Here is a 22526-nt window from a genome sequence, read left to right on the forward strand (position 1 = left end):
TGCAGAAGGTCGGTGGTTTGAATCCTGGCATCCCAAGTGGTCCCTGTTCTGCCAGGAGCGATTTCTGAGCATAGAGCCAGGAGTAACCCCTGAGCACTGCTGGGTGTGACCCAAAAACCAAAAACCAAAAACAAAAAAAAAAGAAAGAAAGAAAAGAAGGATCACCAGTTGATTTATATTTTCCCAGTCTAGAGACTGCATATAACATGAATGCCCATGTTCTTTTCAGTCACAAGCTAGAAACCTATGGGAGAGTTTTTCTAGAAAAGATTAGAAATTATAGAAGACAGGTGACCACATGTTGTGTACAGAGGTCCTGGTTACACTTGGGTAATAAATCTTTGGAAAGATTCGGTCTGGCTAAAGAGTTCTTGAGCTGGACTTAAGGAGAGCTGATTAAACCATGGTTCTATCACTTGTAAACTGTGAGAAATGATCATTAATAAAATAGAAATTATATTATTTGGGGCTATTATGAGTATTAAATGAGACTAGGTACAGAGAATGCTAGGCATAAATTTTTGAAAATTAGCTATTTTAGTTGTAATTATTACATAAGTTAAATAGATTTTACTTTTGGACTTAAATTATGGTCATTCAGTGAGTTTGAAAAACAGTAAAATAAAAGATACTTTCATGCTGACCTGGATTCGATCTCCTGCATCCCATATAGTCCCTCCAGCTCTGTCAGTAGAAGTTACTGATTATAGAGGCAGTAGTGAGCCCTGATGGCTGACAGGTGTGGCCCCAAAACAAAAATAATTAAGAAAAAATGATCTAGAAGACATATAGGTTGTTTTGTTTTTTGTTTTTGTATTTGTTTTTAAGATAGCTTCTTTGGGTAAAAAAAAAAAACAAAACATCGGTCTCTAAGACTCACCAAGGAAGGGGCCCTGATAAATATTCTTCATTTTGGGTTGGAACCCAAGCAAAGGACTACATACAAATGTAATAACCAGAAACAAAGCCACCCTAACAGAGACTGAATTCAGGCTTTAAATCACTAGAGTTGGCTAGACTATCTTCGAGTCTAAAACTAGACTTCTGTGTGCCTATAACAAGGCTCCCAGGAGGAAACAAAACCCTCATAGGAGGTAGGGAACATTTTTATAGGCCTTAAATTATTTTTTACAACTATTTAATTCATTGTTTATTTTTGGTTTTTAGGCTGTACTTAGAGTTTATTCCTGGCTTTCTCTTCAGGGATTACTCTTGGTGGAATTTAAGGAACCGTATATGGTCCTGGGGATCCAAGCTGCCATATGCAAAGCAAGTGCCTTCTCACTGTACTATCTCCTCAGCCCCTTTCTCCAAAAATAAATTGTCTGATACACTATCAAAGATAATCCTGAATATGGGAGACATGGCAATTCTTGCTTTCTAACATGAAGAATGTTGTATATTTGAATGATACCAGCAAATCTGATTTTAAAAGACCATTCATGGTTGACCATGGGAGAAAAGAAAACCTAATCCTATTTAGATTTTAGTCAGAAAAAAATCAATTTATAAGTTTTCCAAGTGAGGTCTATAGGCAATGTGAATTCAAATTAAAGCAGTAAAGTGTCTTTGACTCTCAGACCTACAGATTTGCTTGGGCTATCAAAGTATCGAATATATTACTTTGAGCACATTAGCAAGGCTATTTCTAGACTCAAACACAACATCCATCCACAACAGTCCAATTGTAACATTCCCAGGAGAAAATGTGTTTTCTAAGACCTAAACATAAAGATTTTTTTTATTAAAACAAAAGATGGCAAGGTCCCAAACTCAAGACATTTTATTGAACTTTTAGTGGAAGATTACAAGTAGGTTTACCCAGAGCATCTCCCAAAGTAGTAGGGTACACACCCTTCTAGAATGTCTAGAAGCAAATATATTTATTTCCTTTTGTTTTGGGGATACATCCTTCAGTGGTCAGGAGCTACTTGGGTCCCTCCCATTGCAATATGCTCAGGAGACCATGCAGTGTTGGGCCTCCTACATGTAAAATATGTGCTTAGCCCACTGGCTATCACTTCAGTTCAGAGAAGCAACACCTTTTCCTTCAAGACAACTCTTTTGTGGTATAATGTCTGGGAGGTTGCAGCCAATCTCTTAGGGTAATAGTCTTTTATAATTCACCACCTTCGAGTAGAACTGGTTGGTGTCTGGAATTGCAGCACCACAAAGCCAGTTAGAACTTGTCTCCCCCACCTTCTCCACAGCCTCTTTCCTCTAGAATCCTGCAAAAGCTAGTTACCAGAATCTCATTCAGATCTTGCATCTCTGAGCTGCTTCCTTCCGACACTACCCACTATGGTTCACTTATTTATCACAACTTCTCATTTCGCTCCTCTAAAACTCTTTTGCTTCAACCATCAGAGCAAAAGTCGGGAAAAGCAAATCACAGGACATTATCTTTTCTGATAACCCAATAGTATTCCATTGTGTACATGTATCCTTGTTTCTTTATCTAGTCATCTATTCTTTGATATTTGGATTGTTTGCAAAATTAGGCTATCAGTGAATATGTGCAATAAATTTAGGAGCAAAGGTCTTTTTTTCTTAAAAGAGCTTTTGGCCCTCAGGGTAGATACCAAGATTGCTGGGTCATATGAAAGTTCAACTTTTAGTTTTTTGGGGAAGTGTCTGTATTGTTGTCCAAAAGAGTTGAGTCAGACAACATTTCCACCAGCACTGGATAGGACAAAGGTTACTTTACCCCATATCTCTGACAACACTGGTTGTTTTGTTCTTTTTGATGTGTGCCAGTCTCATTGCTGTGAAGTGATATGTTGTTGTTTCAATTTGCATTTCCCTGATAAGTAATACAGTAGGCCATTACTCATATACCCATTGACCGTTACCAGAAGGAGACACAGAATGTTCTCTCTCTCTCTCTCTCTCTCTCTCTCTCTCTCTTTCTCTCTCTCTCTCTCTCTCTCTCACACACACACACACACACACAAAATATAAAGGAAATAAATTTCTAAAGGATTTAAGGGTGAAAGGTAGGATAAGGATGGGAGGAATGGGGACAATAGTGGTAGAGAAAAGTAGATACATTGGTGTAGGCTGTTGGGCTATTTACCCAGGATACACCTCTAGTATCAGAATTGTAAATCAAAGTGGTTAAAATAAAATTTAAGGGACTGGAACAATAGCACAGTAAGTGGGTAGAGAACTTGCCTTGTATGTGTCCTATCAGGTTCAATCCCCAGTATTGCATAAGGTTCCCTGAGCATCACCAGGAGTAATTCCTGAGTGCAAAACTAGAAGTAATCCCTGAGTATTGCCAGATATCGCCCACAATCCAAATTAAAAAAAATTAAATAAATAAAATTTAGAACTTAAAATAACAATAGTGAAAGCAAACAGAAAAATCCTGTTTGGTAATTAAATAGAACGAGACTGAGTTGGGAGAGAAAGGAGTGTAACTAAGTTGAGCAGCATTGATCACAATTAATGCTTTATTAATATTGATATTTATAGCTTTCATTTGTGTATTTATCTCTGCATACATTAAAACATTTAAAATCACAAAAATAAGCCATATAATTATTTAAATGTAATAAGAAATCCTACTTGCAAGAGCAGAGAAAGGTCTAATGGATCCATTTGTGTGTGTGTGTGTGTGTCCTCTTACTACTACTGTGTTTAAGAACACAAAAGCACCACTAGGAATGATCTGGATTATATAATATTTTGCTTCTATTATATATATTATGCCTTGATTATGGATCAATGGAATTTACCCAAGAGTCTAACAGAACAGGAATAAGTTCCCCAGTATCTCCCATTCTTCCCCAAGGCCTACTTTGGAATGAGACAACCCAGTTAGTGGTTGGAAATACAATAAGTAATTATAATTGGTAATTGATAATAAGTTAATAAGTGCCAGAGTGCCCTAATGGTTACAACATTGATTTAAAAGTGTACCATTGGCAGTGTCTAAAATTGATAATTGAAGAGTATGTGTCACTCATCAGCAATTCTCTATTTGCATTTTTCTTGGCAATGTGGAAACTAAAATTAGATTGTTTACTATCTCTAAGCCCCTCACGTCCAACCCCACATTTTATTTATACTACCTCTAGTTTTCATGTACAAACAAGAATATTTAAAGTTTCTAAAGTGCTAGTAAAAATACTTCTTGCCCTGAAATGCCCTTAGTAAGCGTTAGCAGAGTTACCATGGTATTTAATGAACCTTATAATAACCTCTTTGTTTTATAGCTCATGAACTGTTTACACTTTTTCCCGTAAAGAAAATCCTAAGAAATATCATCATTACTAATACTTTAGAACTTGCATCCAGTTTTGGGGAAAGACAAAGTTATAGGAGTTTTTTTTTTTTTGTGTGTGTGTGTGTGTGTGTGTGTGTGTGTGTGTGTGTGTGAAATCCAATATTATTAGTTGAATTTTCTAGGACAAGAGGAAAAGCTGCATGATGACTACATTGGATTTATTAATTCACTTAAAAAAAATTCTGCCCAGCTTGGGTGTAGCAATGAGCTCATTTATTTACTTGTATAGCAAAAATATAGTGAAAACTGAGTCGAGTCTTAAAAATACACTCTTTTAAGATACATCCTTGGTTAAGCCTTCTAGTTGTTTCTAAATCAAGATTTATTTAATTGGTTTGAGAGAGGAGTTTGCTGTCCTTCGAAGATATTTTAATGTCTCACTTTAAGCAAGAACTTTTGCAAGCTTATGTCAATCGTCTCTAAATCAGGGATTGTCTTTTCTCAAATGAGAAAAGCTGCAACTGTAAACACAGAAGGAGAATGGAACTCTGAGGTCACTTTTATTTGACATAGCATTTGGGCTATGAACGTTTTAGTGGGAACAGTGCCCCAATTGTTAGTACCGAGCACTTCTCCCCTGCTGCTCTCAGGAAGCTCTTTGTATAGTGAGTGCTAAAGCAATATTTAGTTATGGAGTAACTGAGCACCAAAGGGCAGCTAGAAATAATGTGCAAGGGCATGATGGGAAAGGGTGCCTACGTTTCTCAAGTGGTTGAGGACTTTCTCCACACAAAGCTAAAAGTAGCTCAACCTGTGAAAGAGTTAGGAATCAACAAAGGACTTCTTTCATATCCCACAAACTAAATAGTTCTTCAAATGAAAACTAGAAAAGGCACAAGGATTTTGACATGTCTGAGGAAATCCAGATTCATTCAATAGGACACTAAATCTAGACCATGAAATGGATTTTACAGAGTTATCCACAAGCATAATATGGAGAAGTGAATGAGAATTTCAGTTACTGAAGAGATAGTACAGGGGTTTAGGTGGTTGTCTTGCATATGGCCCTCCAAGAACCACCGATGCAGTTGAGTGCAGAACCAGGAGCAAGTCCACTGCCAAGTGGCATCCAAAAGCTCCCCACACCCCCGAAAAAAGAATAGGAAATTCTATGTTGCTTCTATTTTTGTTTGCTTTGGGGCTACACCCAGGGATGCTCAGGGATTACTCCTGGCTCTATACTCAGGAATCACTCATGGCAGTGCTCAGGGGACCATATAGGATGCCAGGATCAAACCAGGGTCGGCTGCATGCAAGGCAAGAACCCTATCCTCTGTGTTATCACTCCAACCCCAAGATTGAGAAATTCTGGACCCCAATACAAATACATATAAATATTCTTTCCTTCTGTAATATATACTATAATAGAAACCTTTCAGAGCTTGGTCATAAGAAAAGACATGATAAGCAAATAGCTTCTGTTGCAGAACTGGGGGCCAACTCTGAAGGGGGTAAACCCAATTTTGTAACAAATTTGTTTTGGAAAAGAGAGAATAGACCCACTGTGGGGCTCTGCCAAATATGATATGATTAAACAGAGAGAAGTTTACAGGAAATAAAACACTTCAGACAAAGTACTTTCATAGCTTTTGGTATCAAATCTCTTAGCATGAGGATGAATTCTTGATGAGATGCTCTCTGGAAGTGACCTGTCTGCGAACCAATCCTTCCTGATGCTGTAATCCTACTTTCCTTTCCTGTGTCTGCCTGCTCCATGTTTTCTTTTCTTTTTTTGGGGGGGGGGGGGCACACCCGTTTGATGCTCAGGGGTTACTCCTGGCTAAGTGCTCAGAAAGTGCCCCTGGCTTGAGGGGACCATATGGGACGCTGGGGGATCGAACTGCGGTCCATCCTTGGCTACCGCTTGCAAGGCAGATACCTTACCTCTAGTGCCACCTCACCAGCCCCCCCATGTTTTCTTTTAAATCTCTTATAAAAAAAAAAGACTCAGATTGGGGTCGGAGAGATAGCATGGAGGTAGGGCGTTTGCCTAGCATGCAGAAGGATGGTGGTTCGAATCCCGGCATCCCAGATGGTCTCCCAAGCCTGCCAGGAGCGATTTCTGAGCATAGAGCCAGAAGTAACCCCTGAGCGTTGCCGGGTGTGGCCCAAAAATCAAAAAGAAAACAAAAACAAAAACAAAAACCTGGCGAATCAATTCAAAATAGATTGTCTATGCCTGTGTGACTTCTCTGTTGCTTTTCTTTTTTAAAAAAATCTTGAAGCCATGTCAATTTATTCAACTTTTCAAGTGGTTCTGACAAAGAATTAGATGAAGATAATCTAGATGATAAGATTTGAGTAAAGATTATTAGCAATGATTCAGCTCTATTCTCTATTTTACAGCTGCTGGAACTAAAATAAGTTTTGGCTAACTGACAAGTACATGAGAGTCTGGTGAGCTGGGACCACAGTATTTTACTTAATGCTCTATTAAGTACAAGATGAATAGAGATCAGGAATGTATTGCTTTTGATTTTCACAAAGAGAGTTTAATCCTTATTTGAGCAAAACTTGAAAGCTGGGTCATCTATTAGGGATGGCAAACAAAGGCAAGCACAAGAGATTCAACTGAAACTGTAATAATGTGAAATCTGACAAAAAAGACAGTATTTCAGTGGCAGAGAGAGTCAACACACACATATTCTTACAGTTCTTTATATCACTTCAGTCACCTGCTTGAGTGTGTGTGTGTGTGTGTGTGTGTGTGAGAGAGAGAGAGAGAGAGAGAGAGAGAGAGAGAGAGAGAGAGAGAGAGAGAGAGAGAGAGAGAGAGAGAGAGAGATTTGGCAGCACTCAGGTGTCACTCCTCACTTCTTGCTCAGAAATCACTCCTGGCAAGATCAAGGGACCACCTGGAATGCTGGAATTCAAACCTGGGTCATCCATATGCAAGGCAAATGCCCTACCCACTGTGCTATGACTCTGGCCCCTGCTTTATACTTCTTGACTAGCCTCCCATAGAACTGACCATTGCAACTCAATGGTAGGGAAGTCCTTCCTTTACTCACATTGCTACAACAATGAGGCTATTGTCCAGATGGGAAACAAGGACTCTGAGAAGTGACTTCAGCAACACATTAAAAAAAATTGGAATCACCGTAAGTTACAAAATTATTCATGATTGAGTTTCAGACATACAATGTTCCCAAACCAATTCCTTCACCACTGTGCATCTTATTGGCAAAAAGATGCATCTTGGAGTCTGGAGTAACAGCACAGAGGGTAGAGCATTTGCCTTGTATACAGCAAATCCAGGATTAATTCTTGGGATCCCACATGGTCCTCCAATTCCTGCTAAGAGTGATATCTGAGCACAGAACCAGGTGTAAGTCCTGAGCACCGCTGGGTTTGTTCCAAAACCAAAATGAACAAACAAACATAAAATAAAAAGAAAAAAAGAAATGAAAAGAAAAAAAGATTCATTTTTAGGGACTAGGATTTTGATGGGCTGAATAAGACTGCCTGCATCCTCTTATTTTAGGACTTGGCAACTGTAAGCATTAGCTGGGATGTAAAAGTCATTAGTTTCAGAGTCAGACAGACATTTGCATCAAATGTCAGGGGCCTGGGGAACAGTTTAGTGGTTTATCGAGGCTGTCTTGCTAGAATAAGGTTGTGGGTCTGATCCCTTGCACTGCCACATGCATTAAACATGATCCTGGCAACTCTGCTGCTTGAGCTTGGCAGTTCTTCTGTCTGTGATCCTCACACCACAAGTGTTGTGTGTGTAAACACTGCATCTGAGAAAGAAATGAGACTACTGTAGCCAGGAACGTGTGTGTGGGCACTACAGTGATTTCCGTAAGCAACCAGACTGTACATCAGACCACCACAGGGATGGGACCTGTAGTACATCCCCATAAGAATGACATATTAAGTTAGACAAGAAGCTCAGCTGAGAGTGGGAACAATGCAAGTGACATAACCCAAACATGTGGGCAACTCACTAGTCAGCAGCAGCAGAGAGGAGAAATGATTCAAATAAGTGAACTATATTAAATATCAATCCTATCAATCCAACAATAGCAGAGCTTTGCCTTTTAGCAAGTCAACCTACTTCTCAGAAATATAGCATAAATTGGGGCCGAAGAGATAGCATGGAGGTGGGGTGTTTGCCTTGCATGCAGGATGGTGGTTCGAATCCCAGCATCCCATGTGGTCCACCGAACCTGTCAGGAGCGATTTCTGAGCGTAGAGCCAGGAGGAACCCCTGAGTGCTGCCAGGTTTGGCCCCAAAACAAAAACAAAAACAAACGACAACAACAGAAAAGAAATATAGCATAAATTGAAGATTGCAATATATACTTTCTGAAGCTTTGGATAAGTTTAGCTGAGACTATGTTCCCAAAATGAAGTCGAGGCTCAAAGACATCTTCATGTCATCTCTACTTGAGTTGAGTTGTCAAGCTTTCTTGAAAATGAAAATAATTTTCAAGCAATGAAAGGAAAGCAAATTCAAGAGTGAGTTAAATAATGGAAAGACTCCACAGAAAAATCACTGGCTAATCTGTTCGGCAAGCTAAGAGCGATTCGGATAAATACTCATTTCAGCATTCCATATGCTTTTTTCAAAAAGCAAGCATTCAAGTAAATCAGCAAAGATGATAGCATTGCTAATGTATTCTTTGCTGCAATGACAGAGCTACTGTAGAATCCTTTTATTAAAAGACAACTCCGTGGCAACCTTCAGATGTTACCAACAAGGAAGGCACAGAGTCACTCCTCAATCAGGAACAGCACGACTCTCTAGAAGTGGACTCCATGGCTATGTTTATGGTCTAAATGTTTCGAACCAAGGGCATTTCTGCTGCTATCTTGTTTAGCACTTTTCCTTTGAGGCTCTCCAACAAGTCTGTCTTTAAACATTCAACCAATTTCTAAAACTCGGTTTATTATCAAATCAAATAATGTATTGTTTTCTCTCCTTCACAAATAGAGTATTATCCTTTTAAGACCTAGCATTCCACCCCTACTATCTAATCTATTCACATTAGTGATTTAGGGTGAAATCGCTATAACAAGAAGGAAGATTACTTAGCTTTGTTTCCTTTGGGGTGCGATTATAAGAAGTTCTTAAAAACAGGCCCCCACCTAAGAGCTTTATAAGGAGCTGCAATTGAGTGTGAAGGTTTTGCCTTTGATTAGAGAGAAAGAAGCTTTGTTCATTTCTAAGGGGGACTTAACAGCTCATTTCACTGCTGTGGAGAACTCTGCAGGCAGGAGATAGATCTAATTTTCTTTTTTTTTTTTTTTTTTTTTTTTTTTAGATCTAATTTTCAAAGGAACCTCATAAAGTCCTACCCTGGAAGTGCTGAAGGATCTCTAAATTTTTGTAAGAATTAAGTCCTCTTAACTCTGAGGATAGATATTTTATTTTATTTTATTTTATTTTATTTTATTTTATTTTAGCCACACCGGTGGTGCTCAGGGGTTACTCCTGGCTCTGTGCTTAGAAATTGCTGCTGGCAGGCACAGAGGACCATAGAGGATGCCGGGAATTAAACCCAGGTCCATCCTGGATCTGCTGTGTGCAAGGCAAATGCCTTACTGCTGTGCTATCTTTCCGGCCTGAGGGTAGATATTTTAAATGATAAATCATCTCATTTTCCAAACTAAAACCCAATAACATACACTCACTATTGTTTTCTGAGAAAAGAAGATACCATAAAACGACTTTGGATTGCAGGGCCTGAGTGGTGGCACAAGCGGTAGGGCACTTGCTTTGCAAGAGCTAGCCTAGAATGGACCGAGGTTCAATCCTCGGGCGTCCCATATGGTCTCCCGTGCCAGGAGCGATGTCTGAGCGCAGAGCCAGGAGTAAGCCCTGAGCGTCACTGGATGAGACCCCCAAACCCTACCCAAAAAAAAAAAAAAACCCAAAAAGATTTTGGGTTGGAGTTATGGCTCTTTATAAAAGAACATTCCTTGACACAGAATCAAAATTGTCTAAACTTTTGTTTCTTTATCTATAAAATGAAAATGATAATAACTACTTAATTAATTCATGATGATTAAATGAAGTCATATACAGAAAGGACTTGGAGTACTTGGAGGGCATTGGAGATGAGGATCAATAACTTCTGGTGGCCGGTTGTCTGCCTTCCATTCTGAGCAGTGTTGAGAAATTTGCCCCCTGTTTGTCTCCCCCAAACTGGGAGTCTTTCTCCTTTCCTGCCTTCCCCCATTTTTGCTCCTGGCCAGGGGTCTTCCTCACCCCTTTATCCCTATCCCAGCTCCCCAACTCTAGGCTGGCTTCACAAAGGATTATGCCCCTCTCCTCTTTTCAGAGCTGGACCTCAATACCAAGTTAACGTTTAGTATTTTGCACCAAGTCTAAGGGACCATGGCTATATGCCCAGGGAGGAACCACAGCTCCCCCAGGTTGCTTTAGGTTTCTGGAAACTTTGGGGAGGTCTGTGTTGGGTCTGGCCCAGCCCCCATTATTAAACTCAGCCTGATTACTGCCTTAAAAATAAAAGACCTGGTTTAGTGTTTAACACATCAAAGACTTTAAAAATATTGGTTCTTGTTCACTTGGTCTTCTTTCTTTTCTCTGTTTTGAACTGTTTTATGTTACTTCAAATCACTAAATTTGCAAATATTTTTCATTATTAGCATATATACTAACCCTTTTATTCCATCTCTCCTTTGAGTGTATAGATATCTATAAGAATTTTGCAGAATGGAAAGGAATAGTCAGTTACCTGGAAGCCATATATACTACCACCCATTCTTTATTTCTTTTTTTTTGGGGGGGGGGAGGGTTTGGGACACACTCTGTGACACTTAGGGGTTACTCATGGCTATGCAATCAGAAATAAGTCCTAGCTTGGGGGATCATATAGGATACTGGGGGATCAAACTGTGGTCTGCCCTCAGTCAGCTGCATGCAAGACAAACACCTTACTGTTGTGCCACTGCCCTGGCCCCTTTTCTTTATTGTTTTTGTTCTTTTTCACTCTGAGTTTTGTGTGTTTTATCTATGAGGTATTTTGGAAAGAGTGTGGGCAGAGTATTTAGGACCTATAAGAATAAAAACTGGATAAAAATATTTGGCTTTGTGATGTGAAACCAAAAATGCAAAATAAAGATTAATAAAAAGTCAGGCAACAGTATAAAAAACATGATGTGGACCTCATTAATTGTTATAAATAAAACTCAATATTTTATTTTATTTGAAAATGCTTTGGGATTCGATTTCTTACTTTACATAACTTTCTAAATATGGGCTATAATTGCAAAAAAAATTGCAAAGTGGAAATTACTCATAATTCAATAATTAGAAAGCCTGAATTGAATTTTAAATATTTTCAATTTTAAAATGCAAAAAAATTACTTACTATAAGAGTATGGCCTTATTTTTCTGATTCAAAAGTTAATGGGGCTGTAAGCAGAGTTCAGTCGTTTTATGCTTGATGTAATTGGGGAATTGTCTTTTTTGTTGATTTTCCTTTCAACATGTTGCTTTTTAGAAGTAGATTTATTTTGTGTGTTCAGTTTGGGGTGACCTTGTGAATTCTACTTAAGACAAATAAGGGCCATGACTTTCTTTATTGCTGTTGGCCAAGTTGTGTAAATTTTTTAATATTTTTACTATAGTAAAAAATAAAAAAAATGTTACTATAGTAAAAATATTTCACACAACCTACGGAATAATCAAGGCAAAAATTAAAAAAATGAAGCATTTAGGGCCAGAGAGAAGGGTTAAAATAATTGCTATGCATGTGGGAGCCTGCCCTGGGTTTGGTCTCTGGCACCACGTCACCCCCTGATACCTCTGGGAGTGACATAGCCATAGCATAGTGCTAAAATAATTCCTCCAACACACACATATAAATGAAGCATTTGAGTTCGTCTTTAAATAAAATAAAAGTGGATCATATCTTATCACCCATCTACTTTACACTCTAACCCAAATCATTGTTCAACTGTTATGGTATATTATATGCATGCCATTTGTATATGGTAGTTTTCCTCAAGAAGCACTTTAAAAAATGTTAACACCAGGGCTGGAGGATTAGCACAATGGTAGGGTGTTTGCCTTGCACGTGGCCGACCTAGGACAGAACTGGGTTCAATTCCCAGCATCCCATATGGTTTCTGAATGCAGAACCAGGAGTAACCCCTGAGTGCTGCTGATTGTAGCTCCCCAAAAAAAGAAAGAAAGGAAGAAAGAAGAAGAAAGAAAGAAAGAAGAAAGAAAGAAAGAAAGAAAGAAAGAAAGGAAAAGAAAGAAAGAAAATAAAGAAAGAAAGAAGAAAGAAGAAAGAAGAAAGAAAGAAAGAAAGAAAGAAAGAAAGGAAGGCAGAAAGAAAGAAAGAAAGAAAAAAGAAAGGAAGGAAGGCAGAAAGAAAGAAAAAAGAAAGAAGAAAGAGAAAGAAGAAAGAAAGAAAGAAAGAAAAGAAAGAAAGAAGAAAGAAAGAAAGAAAGAAAGAAAAGAAAGAAAGAAAGAAAGAAAGAAAGAAAGAAAGAAAGAAAGAAAGAAAGAAAGAAAGAAAGAAAGAAAGAAAGAAAGAAAGAAAGAAAAAAGAAAAAATGTTAACACTAGCCTTTTTTTTTTGGTAACTGAAATTATCTATAGTTTCTAACAAATGAGTGCATGATATACAATTCAGTTTATTTGAGCATTTGCCCAATTCAGAAAAAAATCTCTTAGCTCTTTCATTCTTCTATAGAGAACTGCACTATTTCTACTGAGAAACAAAGCTTCCTTTTTATATGCTAAGACATAATTTCGAATATATTTCTTTCTCTGTTTTATGTAAAGCACCCATTCAAGTTTTAAAACCCACTTCCAGTGGCTGGAGCAACAGCAGAGTGGCTAGGGAATTTGCCTTGACTCGGTTGGCCCAGTTCGATCCCAGGGATTTAGAGAGAGACGCTCCTTCCAAGTACCTATCTCTATTGGAGTCTACAGCCATGTCCTGAGGACTTTGCCTACTCTTATCACTACACCACAAGCATAACACACATAATAAATGCTTAAAATGCATTACTAGAAATAATTTCTATTTATCTAGGCATAGCATGTGGGCATTATACTAAACTATGCTAAAATGTTCACATTATCTGCCATTTTTTAAACTTGATATTTTCTTATTTATTTTAATTATTTTATTTACTTATTTTGCTTCATCGTCGTCTTTTTCTTCTGCTTTTTTTTTTTTGTTTTGTTTTGGTTTGGTTTTTGGGTCACACTCAGCAACGCTCAGGAGTTACTCCTGGCTCTGTGCTCAGAAATCGCTCCTGGCAGGCTCGGGGGACCATATGGGGTGCCGGGATTCGAACCACTGTCCTTCTGCATGCAAGGCAAATGCCTCACCTCCATACTATCTCATGCTGAGTCAAATTTTAAACTGACAAATTTACAGAACAAGTTGGCTAGAATGAACTGTCACTGCAGGTTTCTTGCTTCGACTTCTGATGAGTTCTTTGTAAATTATTTAGGTTATAATTTAACTTTTAGAGAAAGATTGATCCTTCCTGCAGCACCATGCTTATTCAAAATTTCTACATTGTTTTACTCAAGGGAAAGATATTAAAACACAAAACAACAGAGCGCACAACTTACGTTCAAAGATCTGTCAGAGAGCTGGAGAGGAACAAGGTGTTTATCCACATAACCCAGAATGAATTTATAATAACTATGAATTCACCATTATATGTCATATGGTAGGACTTCATGAACATTTTGCCTACCAAAGCCAATAGATATAGACACATTTACTTATAAACTTCAATATCTTATTTGGGGGGAACATTTCTTTCTTTCTTTTTTTTTTTTTTTTTTGGTTTCTGGTCCACACCCGGCACCGGGCGGTGCTCACTGGTTACTCCTGGCTGTCTGCTCAGAAATAGCTCCTGGCAGGCACGGGGGACCATATGGGACACCGGGATTTGAACCAACCACTTTAGGTCCTGGATCGGCTGCTTGCAAGGCAAACACCGTTGTGCTATCTCTCTGGGCTCTGGGGGGAACATTTCTATTGTTTCCCAGTGCAATGGGGGTGAGGGGCAAAGCAGAAATAAAAACCCAGACAAGTTTCACACTTACCTTTTTGCTTAAGTGGGAGCTGTTAGCTCCCCCAGTGCCTCTATGCACTGATGGTGGCACTTGATAAACATCTTGTTCTTGGGCACTGTGGCCAACAGGTACTTGATAAATTCCCTGATTCTGGTAAGAAGGTGGCACTTGGTAGATGCTGTCTTGGGCACCCTGTGGGTTTGGCACTTGATAGAGTTTCTGTTGGCCAAAATTTTGGTGCAACAGTCCAGATGAAGGCTGGTCCTGAACGGAGGGTTCCTGCACAGGGCCTATCAGAAGCTTCACCCGGTTGCCTGGGACAATGCCTTGGCGACCGTGTAAGGAACAGAGCCACCATCCCTCCAGTCCACCAGTGTTCTGTTCAATGACGGTTAGGATGTCTCCCTTGCGGAAGGCCAATTCCTCTGCACACTCAGGGACATTGTCATATAAAGCTCTTGCCATAAGATTCTGGGAAGGAAAAAACAAAGGAAAATAATGTTAGACTATTAGTTCAGTCTCTTTCACATCTGAATCTCATGCTTTTATCGAGAGATATACTTCCTGGAAAGAAGAATAAATTTTTACAAAAACCTATAAGGAGTAAAACAGATGGTAAAATCAAAAAGACAGATACATACATTCATACTGTGTTTGCCATTAATGACAATGGATTGTCTTCTTAGAAAAACTCAGACCCCCGGAGGGATAGCACAGCGGCATTCGCCTTGCAAGCAGCCGATCCAGGACCAAAGGTGGTTGGTTCGAATCCCGGTGTCCCATATGGTCCCCCGTGCCTGCCAGGAGCTATTTCTGAGCAGACTGCCAGGAGTAACCCCTGAGCAACACCGGGTGTGGCCCAAAAACCAAAAAAAAAAAAAAAAAAAGAAAAACTCAGACCACAAAAGTTCTCTCCTCTAACAGTAGATGAACTGACTGGCTGTGACTGACACCATTAGAGAATTAGAGAATATGTTACTGTATAAAACATTTTTCTTCACTTCTTGAAAATAGATAAAATATTCCAAGATATTCAGATATTATACACTGAAGGTTTCTCAATTTTTCTCACATATTAAAGGTTAAAAGAATCCCAGAAAATCTGGAGGCCAATGTGATAGTACAGTGGTAGGGCATTTGGCTTGCTCACAATCAAACCCAGAGGATTCCAGTTCAATTCCCAGCATCCAATATGGTCCTCCTGAGCCTGCCACGAGTGACTTCTGAGTGCAGAGCCAGGAGTAACCCCTGGGAGCTACTGGATGTGATAAAAAAGAATCCCAGAAAATCCACAAACCTAAAAGTATAATGGCATTTATATTCAAATTAGAAACAAAAGTAGACTTTATATATGCTTTAACAGAGCTTTGAAATTATTGCGTTTAGTTTACCCTTGGATAGAGGAGGGAAAAAAATCTAAGAAAGTATTTCTCCCATGATAATCAGGCATAAAGCATGGCATGACAGGCATCTACATCCCTGGCTTTGATGGCGAGGACCCCCTAAAGAATTTATAATGTGTAGATAAATGACTCATCTTTCTTTTCAGTCTTTTCTTCATACCTTTTCTTAAGCCTCACTCCTCCTCCTGCCATTTAATTGCATACTTACTGAATCTCACCATTCACATCAGAAAGGCTGTGCTGTCCCCCTTTCATGGACCCCAAACCCTTTTTCTTTATATGAAGTCTTGTCTGGCATATTCAGTACTAAGCAGAGAGCCAAAGCAGGCAGTCAGCGGAGAGTGGGCAGGCAGTAAGTCCTGACATTCTTGGAAACCTTTCAAAGGCTCTGAAGATTTCATTTCTTGGCATTATTAATGTTTCACAGCACGATGGCTGCCATGACCACATGCTTGCTCCTTCTCAGCAGACAGAGAAGTTGGGAGCATTGTAAATATGCCAGAAGCACTCAGAAAACTTGAAGTGATCTTTCGGATGCTTCACTAAAATATTTGGATGCACTTTGATGTCATAGCAATGATGGTTTTTGGTAAAAGGAGAGAAAGCCCGTGGGATGAGTCATGTTCATGACCTTATATATTCATTGAATATTTGTCTGTCATTTGGAATCTTGCCTCTGTGTTCTCTGACTTGATCTTTCAGTCTCATGTTTTTCATTCCTTTGAAACTTCATGTCTCTTATAAGTGACACATATTAATCACCTGCATTGTGTCCAAAACTATAGGTCTTACACTGTGTTTTCTATTGAGCAGCTGTCCTATTAAATGGACCTCTTTTCTGGTAAATAGTTGGGAAAGGGTCCTAGTGTTACTTAACCAGATTTCCCTTCATCAATAAAAGTATTTGATATAAGAGAAGAAATAAAGTTGTAAAGGGTCAGTACCTAAGAAGCCTTGTGCTCCTCTTAGAAAATTAGGTTAAAGTCTGTGTTCTTGATAGTTATGAAATGAAGGAAGTCTGTAACAAGAAAGGGGAGTGGTAAAAAGGCTAAAGAAAAAGGAAGAAAGGAAGGGGTTTGTGAGGGTTTCCAAGAGAAGACTTTACTTAGTATTTGTATTCTAGGAAGCTTCGAGTTTCTTCTCACTACTAAGAGTTCACACTGCATTAAGATAAAATCATGACACATTCTATCACGGTTTAAGAAACATTAAGGATGTCTGATGACTGTGAATGCTCTATTTCTCTTCTATCTGTGCTGTAATTTGAAAGAAGTCACACAGAAGACAATATTTTGGTTCTTTGTGCCAAAACAATCATGGAAAAATGACTCTTTCGAATTGGGGTCATAGAAGAGAAAGAAAAAGAGAGAAAAGAGAAACAGAGAGAGGGAGGGAGGGAGGGAGAGAAAGAAAGAGGAGAAACAGAAAGTATGTGTGTTTATCTCTGTTCCTTGTGATAAACTGTCCCTTGTCCTTTGTATATATGTATGTGTGTGGGCCATTAAACAATTGGGAATGGCTGGTCAGATGCCCTAAGATAAAATCAGGAACTAAGAGTCAGAGAGAGTTCTATAAGAGTAGAGAATAAAGAGCTGTGAGATATTAGCTACAAAAAAGGGAAGAAAGAAACAAAAACCAATTGAAAGGATAAGAACTTTAGACCTGATCAAGCATAAAGAAACCCAGAATTTATGGAGTCTCATCACTGCCAGGGAATCCCATAAAGCACTGAAGTAGAGCACTGAGGTAATGGTTGATCAGAGGCAGATTGTAATCCCTCAGAGCTGGGCTGAGGAAGAAACGTTCTTTGTCTCCCGTCCCAGTGACCTTCCCACCACCTTATCAAGCAGCATGCTAATGTTTCTAGATGAAAATGACATTTCAATAGCTACTTCTCTAGGGAAATTTTCTCATAGCTGGTTACCCTTTATTTCCTTGCAGTCCTCCCTCCTGCCTCTAGAGAATACGATTTAGAGAGGGAACTTGGCACTGCTCTTAGAGGCAGGCAATACTAACTTGATACCTCACATATTGGGAGATAGTCTCATCCTTGGCTGGATAAGAATTATTTAACATCTGTGCATGTCAAAAAGTCAATATTTATACCCAGTTTCCCTCATAGAGGGAAGATTATGACCCCAAAGACCTGGATCCAAATACTCTGGTTGATAGATGAGGTCAATTTATCAATAGCTTGATGCCAGAGAAGGGTCCCCAATTCTATTTCCAGAACTTTAAGGCACTTTGGTTCTATACACAAAGGTCTTTTAACTTGGCTCAATTTTACTATGCTATAAAAGTCTGAAAACAGCCAATTCTTCTTGGGATGTTTATGGAATAAATATTCTTGAATTTTGGGGACTTAGCAGTGAGACTGGGGCAGATGACTCCCCCTCCACTATTTTTTGCCTCAGCTTTCTGTAAAGCAAAAATGAAGACAATAACATTAACTTCATGAGTTTTCCCTAAGGTTAAGTGAGTTAATTCAAGTCAGGTACCTTGACATGATAGAGATTTTTAGAAAACTAAATTGTGACTAATTTGTTGGATGATGCTTTATCCTTGGGTTCCACATATCACAATACCTCAATGGGAGTTAGTAATATTGAAATTATGTTATATTTTAGAAAAGATGTTCATGCAAAGCAATATGTCTTTAAATAAACAGAATTTGATTACTGTGATCTCATGTGGAGTATTTGCTGACAATTAAAAACAATAAACTACCAATATGCCAAGAAATCTTCTAAAACAAAATATTTTCTGGACAAATCTTTGATTTGTCATTAGATTTTGATTTGACATTAGATTTGATGTGACATTAGATTCTAGCACTATCCAATTAGAACAAGTTTGAAAGCAATAAATAAGGGACTTTGAAAATATTTAAAATGTTGAAAACATAAATTCAAATATAAACTATGCCTGCAGTTGAAGAGATAGTACAGGGGTTAGGGTGCTGAATTGCAAATGGCAGACCTCCTTGGAACCAAATGTGGTTCCTTGAATTCTGCCAGGATTGATCCCTGAGCACAGGAGGAAGCTCTGAACACCATCAGGTATGACCCACAAACATACAAAGAAAAACAACAAATACATCCAGGTTATAAATAGGCAAAGTAAGGGTTACTTCTTTGGGATAGAAGATGAAGGAAGACCCTCCCATTTAGAGCAAAGGCATAGGTCCCTCAGACCACAAAGTTAGAGAATAATAATCTGAATATTTGAGAAGACACAAGATGTATAATTTTTCTATTCAAAATATATGTCTTCTTTCATTCATCCTGGGATAGTTATCTCCAGAGCAGGGAATTTCAACATAAGGCAAGGAAAGACAAGAACTAAGTAACTTTATAACTTTGCTTGACCTATGCAAATTAACAATTAGAATCAATCAGTGCAGCAACAGATTGGTGAAACAAAACCAGTTAAGGAGCAGAATAGTTGAAAGAAGAACTTTAAACAATTATGGTCAATTTTATTAACTTTACAAAGGAGAGAACATGAGGTTCCAGAAGTTAATTGTTTCCCAAGGCGTCTGGCAAGAAGATTATAGAGCTAGGACAAACATTCCTGTCTTCACTTCCAGAGTTAGAATCATATTTAATAAAGTTAAAGACATAACTGTACAAAAGCCGTGATTTTAGACAAGATTAAACACAGGCATTTAGGGTCAAAAATACAATTTGAGGATTTAATTCTAGCAGTCTATAATATTGATCCCCACACCCAGCTTCCCTAGATATGTTTGACTTCTATGACTATAATTTCTTGTCCTCACTTTTTTTCTTGTTCTCATGACCACTCAGATGTCTTCTCTGTCAAAGATTACAGCTTTATTGAATCATCCCTTTAATGATCATGTATTTTATTATCTATCTGTGCATTCCCTACAAGACTTCTCATCTATGACAATAACATCAAAACACTTGTCTAATGCACATAACTCCAGTCTAGATATTTTTATTTTTTTATTTTATTTTTTTCAGTCTAGATATTTTGTCTATACTATTCTACTTCCATATGTCAGTCCTTACAAAGGCTCTTTCTCTTGATTTACTTAGTATTAATATTATGTCAGTATACAAATGGAAACTTCTGGTGTTTGCTGAAGATCTTCATAACCTGAAAATTTATGAGTTCAAACTCACAGTACTCGTTTCTTTCCTCACTGCAACAACCTGTTCAAACTCAAATACTCTTTCTCAGGAGTATGTTAGTGGACTCCCAACTGGTCTTCCTGAATCTAACATTTTTATTTATTAAACAGTCATTAAACATTTTTGTTCTCTTTGAAACTCACCTTCTATATGATCAAACCTGTGCAAACCAAAATCTTCTATAGAATGAAAACAAATATACTTTTTATATTTCCAAAACTTTTCTGATCATTTCTCATCACAGATCTCTCTTTGCTTTGGTTTTTAGTTTCTGGGCCCATATCTAGAGGTGCTCAGGCTTACTCCTGGCTCTGAGCTTAGGGATCACTCCTGGTGGATTTGGGGGGCCATATAAGACCCTGGGGATTGAATCTGGGTTGGTCTTGTGTAAAGCAAATGACCTACTCACTGCACTATTTCTTTGGTCCTCATCCTAGGTCTCTGTAACAGTATTTCTTACAGTATGACTTGTACTATATCATTTAAAAATGGAAATACCTTAAATTCAAGAGGGATGTCTTATTTACTTGGCATTTCCAGAATGTTGGCTTTTTGTCTAAAGTAAATACACATTCGTTAAGTATTCACTAATTTAAATTCTGGACTCTGATTTCCTAGTTCTCTAGACAAGTTCAAATTGCTTTATAAAAAAGTCAGTTAAAATAAATTTTTAGACATACATGGAATGATGAACTAACAAAATCTTAAACACAGAGGTCTATTTTTGCTTTTTTGTTTGTTATGAGTCACACTTGCCTATATTCAGATATTACTCCTGCTTCTGTGCTCAGAGACTACTTCAGGTGCTGCTTAGGAGACCATTCTGTGCTGCTAGTCGCGAACCTTGGTCTCTTGCAAACAAGTGCCACATCCACTGTACTATCACTTTGGGCCCATCACAAAAGCCTTCTAGAGAAAATGGGACACAAACAGGGAAGCATATACTAAAAGAGGATAATGACGTAGATTGAGACCTTAAATTTAATGTTCACAACTGAGCAAACAGGAAGTTCAAGAGAAGCCAGATTAAATATAATGGTTGCTGTAAAAATCTTTTCTCCCTTCAGCATAGAAACCCTCATCTGACAGAACAGAGCCCATACTTTGCCAGAAAAACTAGGCTCTGCTATTCCAGGCAATCAAATTATGCCTGAGAAATGGAAAGAAAATATTTCATAATTAGCTGAACAATAGCTACTAGTATTACTAAGTCACGTAATAGCTTTCACGTTGCTTTCCCTCCTCTGTCTTCTTCCCCACACTGCTATCAAATGTCAAAAAAAGCTTATGACTGCTATTGCCAGGGAAACATCTGCTATAAATATGGAGAGGTGTGACTTGCAATTTCCATGACCATTCATGCTGGTCTTTGAAGAGTGAAGAGACACAATGGCTGGTGTGTCACCTCACAATGGGCCAACTTCCTCTTATTATTTTTGCTTCATTCTATATTTATCAAGTAGGATCTCCTGCCAAGGCCTCTGGGTTGCCACATTTTCGGCAACATGAATTTTCCTGTATCCTAGTCTTGAATTCTGGCAGTTGGCCAATTGCTTTCTCTCTATTCCTCTTTGTGTGCATCTCTCTCCCTCTTCCTTTCTCTGTCTCTCTCTTTTCCCCATCTCTCTCTTTTACTCACTCACTCACTCACTCACTCACTCACTCACTCACTCACTCACTCACTCACTCACACAGAGCAAATGGATATTGTCAAGGAAATAAGTCCTAAAGGAAATGCTAAGGGATAAACACCATCAAGGTCAATCTTAGTACACAGAAGGTAGGTTCCTACACTTTTATGCCTGCTGAAAAAAAAAACAAAAAACAACTGAGCCCTGGTTTGAGGATCTTCAAGTCACTTGATATCCCTCTCCATTTCCTTTTGGATAAAGAGATATAGGATTAAAAAATATAAAAACAAAACCAAAAAAACCAACTGCCAACAGTAAACATGAATAGCTACAGTATCTGCTTTAAAATTTTTAGATAACCTGGGTTCTTTTATTGGTATATCTGGATTGCTAATTTTTTTTTCTTTCTGTTTTGGGTTTGTTTTGGCCACACCTACAGCTTGCTCCAGGATCTGAGCTCAGGGATCACTCCTAGCAGGCTTGGGGGACCATATGGAATTATGGAGATTGAATCTAGTTTGGGTGCTTGCAAAGCAAGTGCCCTGGTCATTCTATCATTCCAGTCCCTGGAGTGCTGTTGCAAGAGTTAGATCATCTGAAGATTATAAAGTGCAAACATAAACACTTTCATCTCAGGAATTAGAAGATAAGTTGAATATCATATTTTTTCCCTCAGAAATATTTGTTAAATGCAATCTGACACTCTTCATTGTGTGACCTGAACTAGCCTCAGAAAGGTAACAGTGGGTCCTACCAGATCTCAGGAGTGCCCACTCATACGTTTCATTTCTGATGAGAAATATCTGACTAGCCATGAAGCTACCTCTGGGTTCTAGCCCATTTCAGACAATGATTTTCATTATCTAGAAAGTGTATCTAAACCCAGTGATGATGGTCATGCAGCTAAGTATCTTAGATCTTCTAAATAAAATAAATATGTATATTTACTTTGTTCTAAATCTTCACATTTTCTTAGATTCTCCAGGCTTGTGAACAGAAGTATGGCATTCAATT

General features: G+C 38.4%; 1 protein-coding gene across 1 annotated transcript in view; it reads right to left on the reverse strand.

Annotated features, from left to right (window-relative positions):
• NEDD9 (neural precursor cell expressed, developmentally down-regulated 9) overlaps nt 1-22526 on the reverse strand; it is a 51685-nt gene that overhangs the window by 15067 nt on the left and 14092 nt on the right. Inside the window, exon 2 of the mRNA XM_049765244.1 lies at nt 14349-14789. Within this exon, the coding sequence (XP_049621201.1) occupies nt 14349-14789 (441 nt within the window). The remainder of the gene's footprint in view (nt 1-14348; nt 14790-22526) is intronic.

Source organism: Suncus etruscus, chromosome 18 (assembly GCF_024139225.1).
Source record: "Suncus etruscus isolate mSunEtr1 chromosome 18, mSunEtr1.pri.cur, whole genome shotgun sequence".
NCBI lineage: Eukaryota > Metazoa > Chordata > Mammalia > Eulipotyphla > Soricidae > Suncus > Suncus etruscus.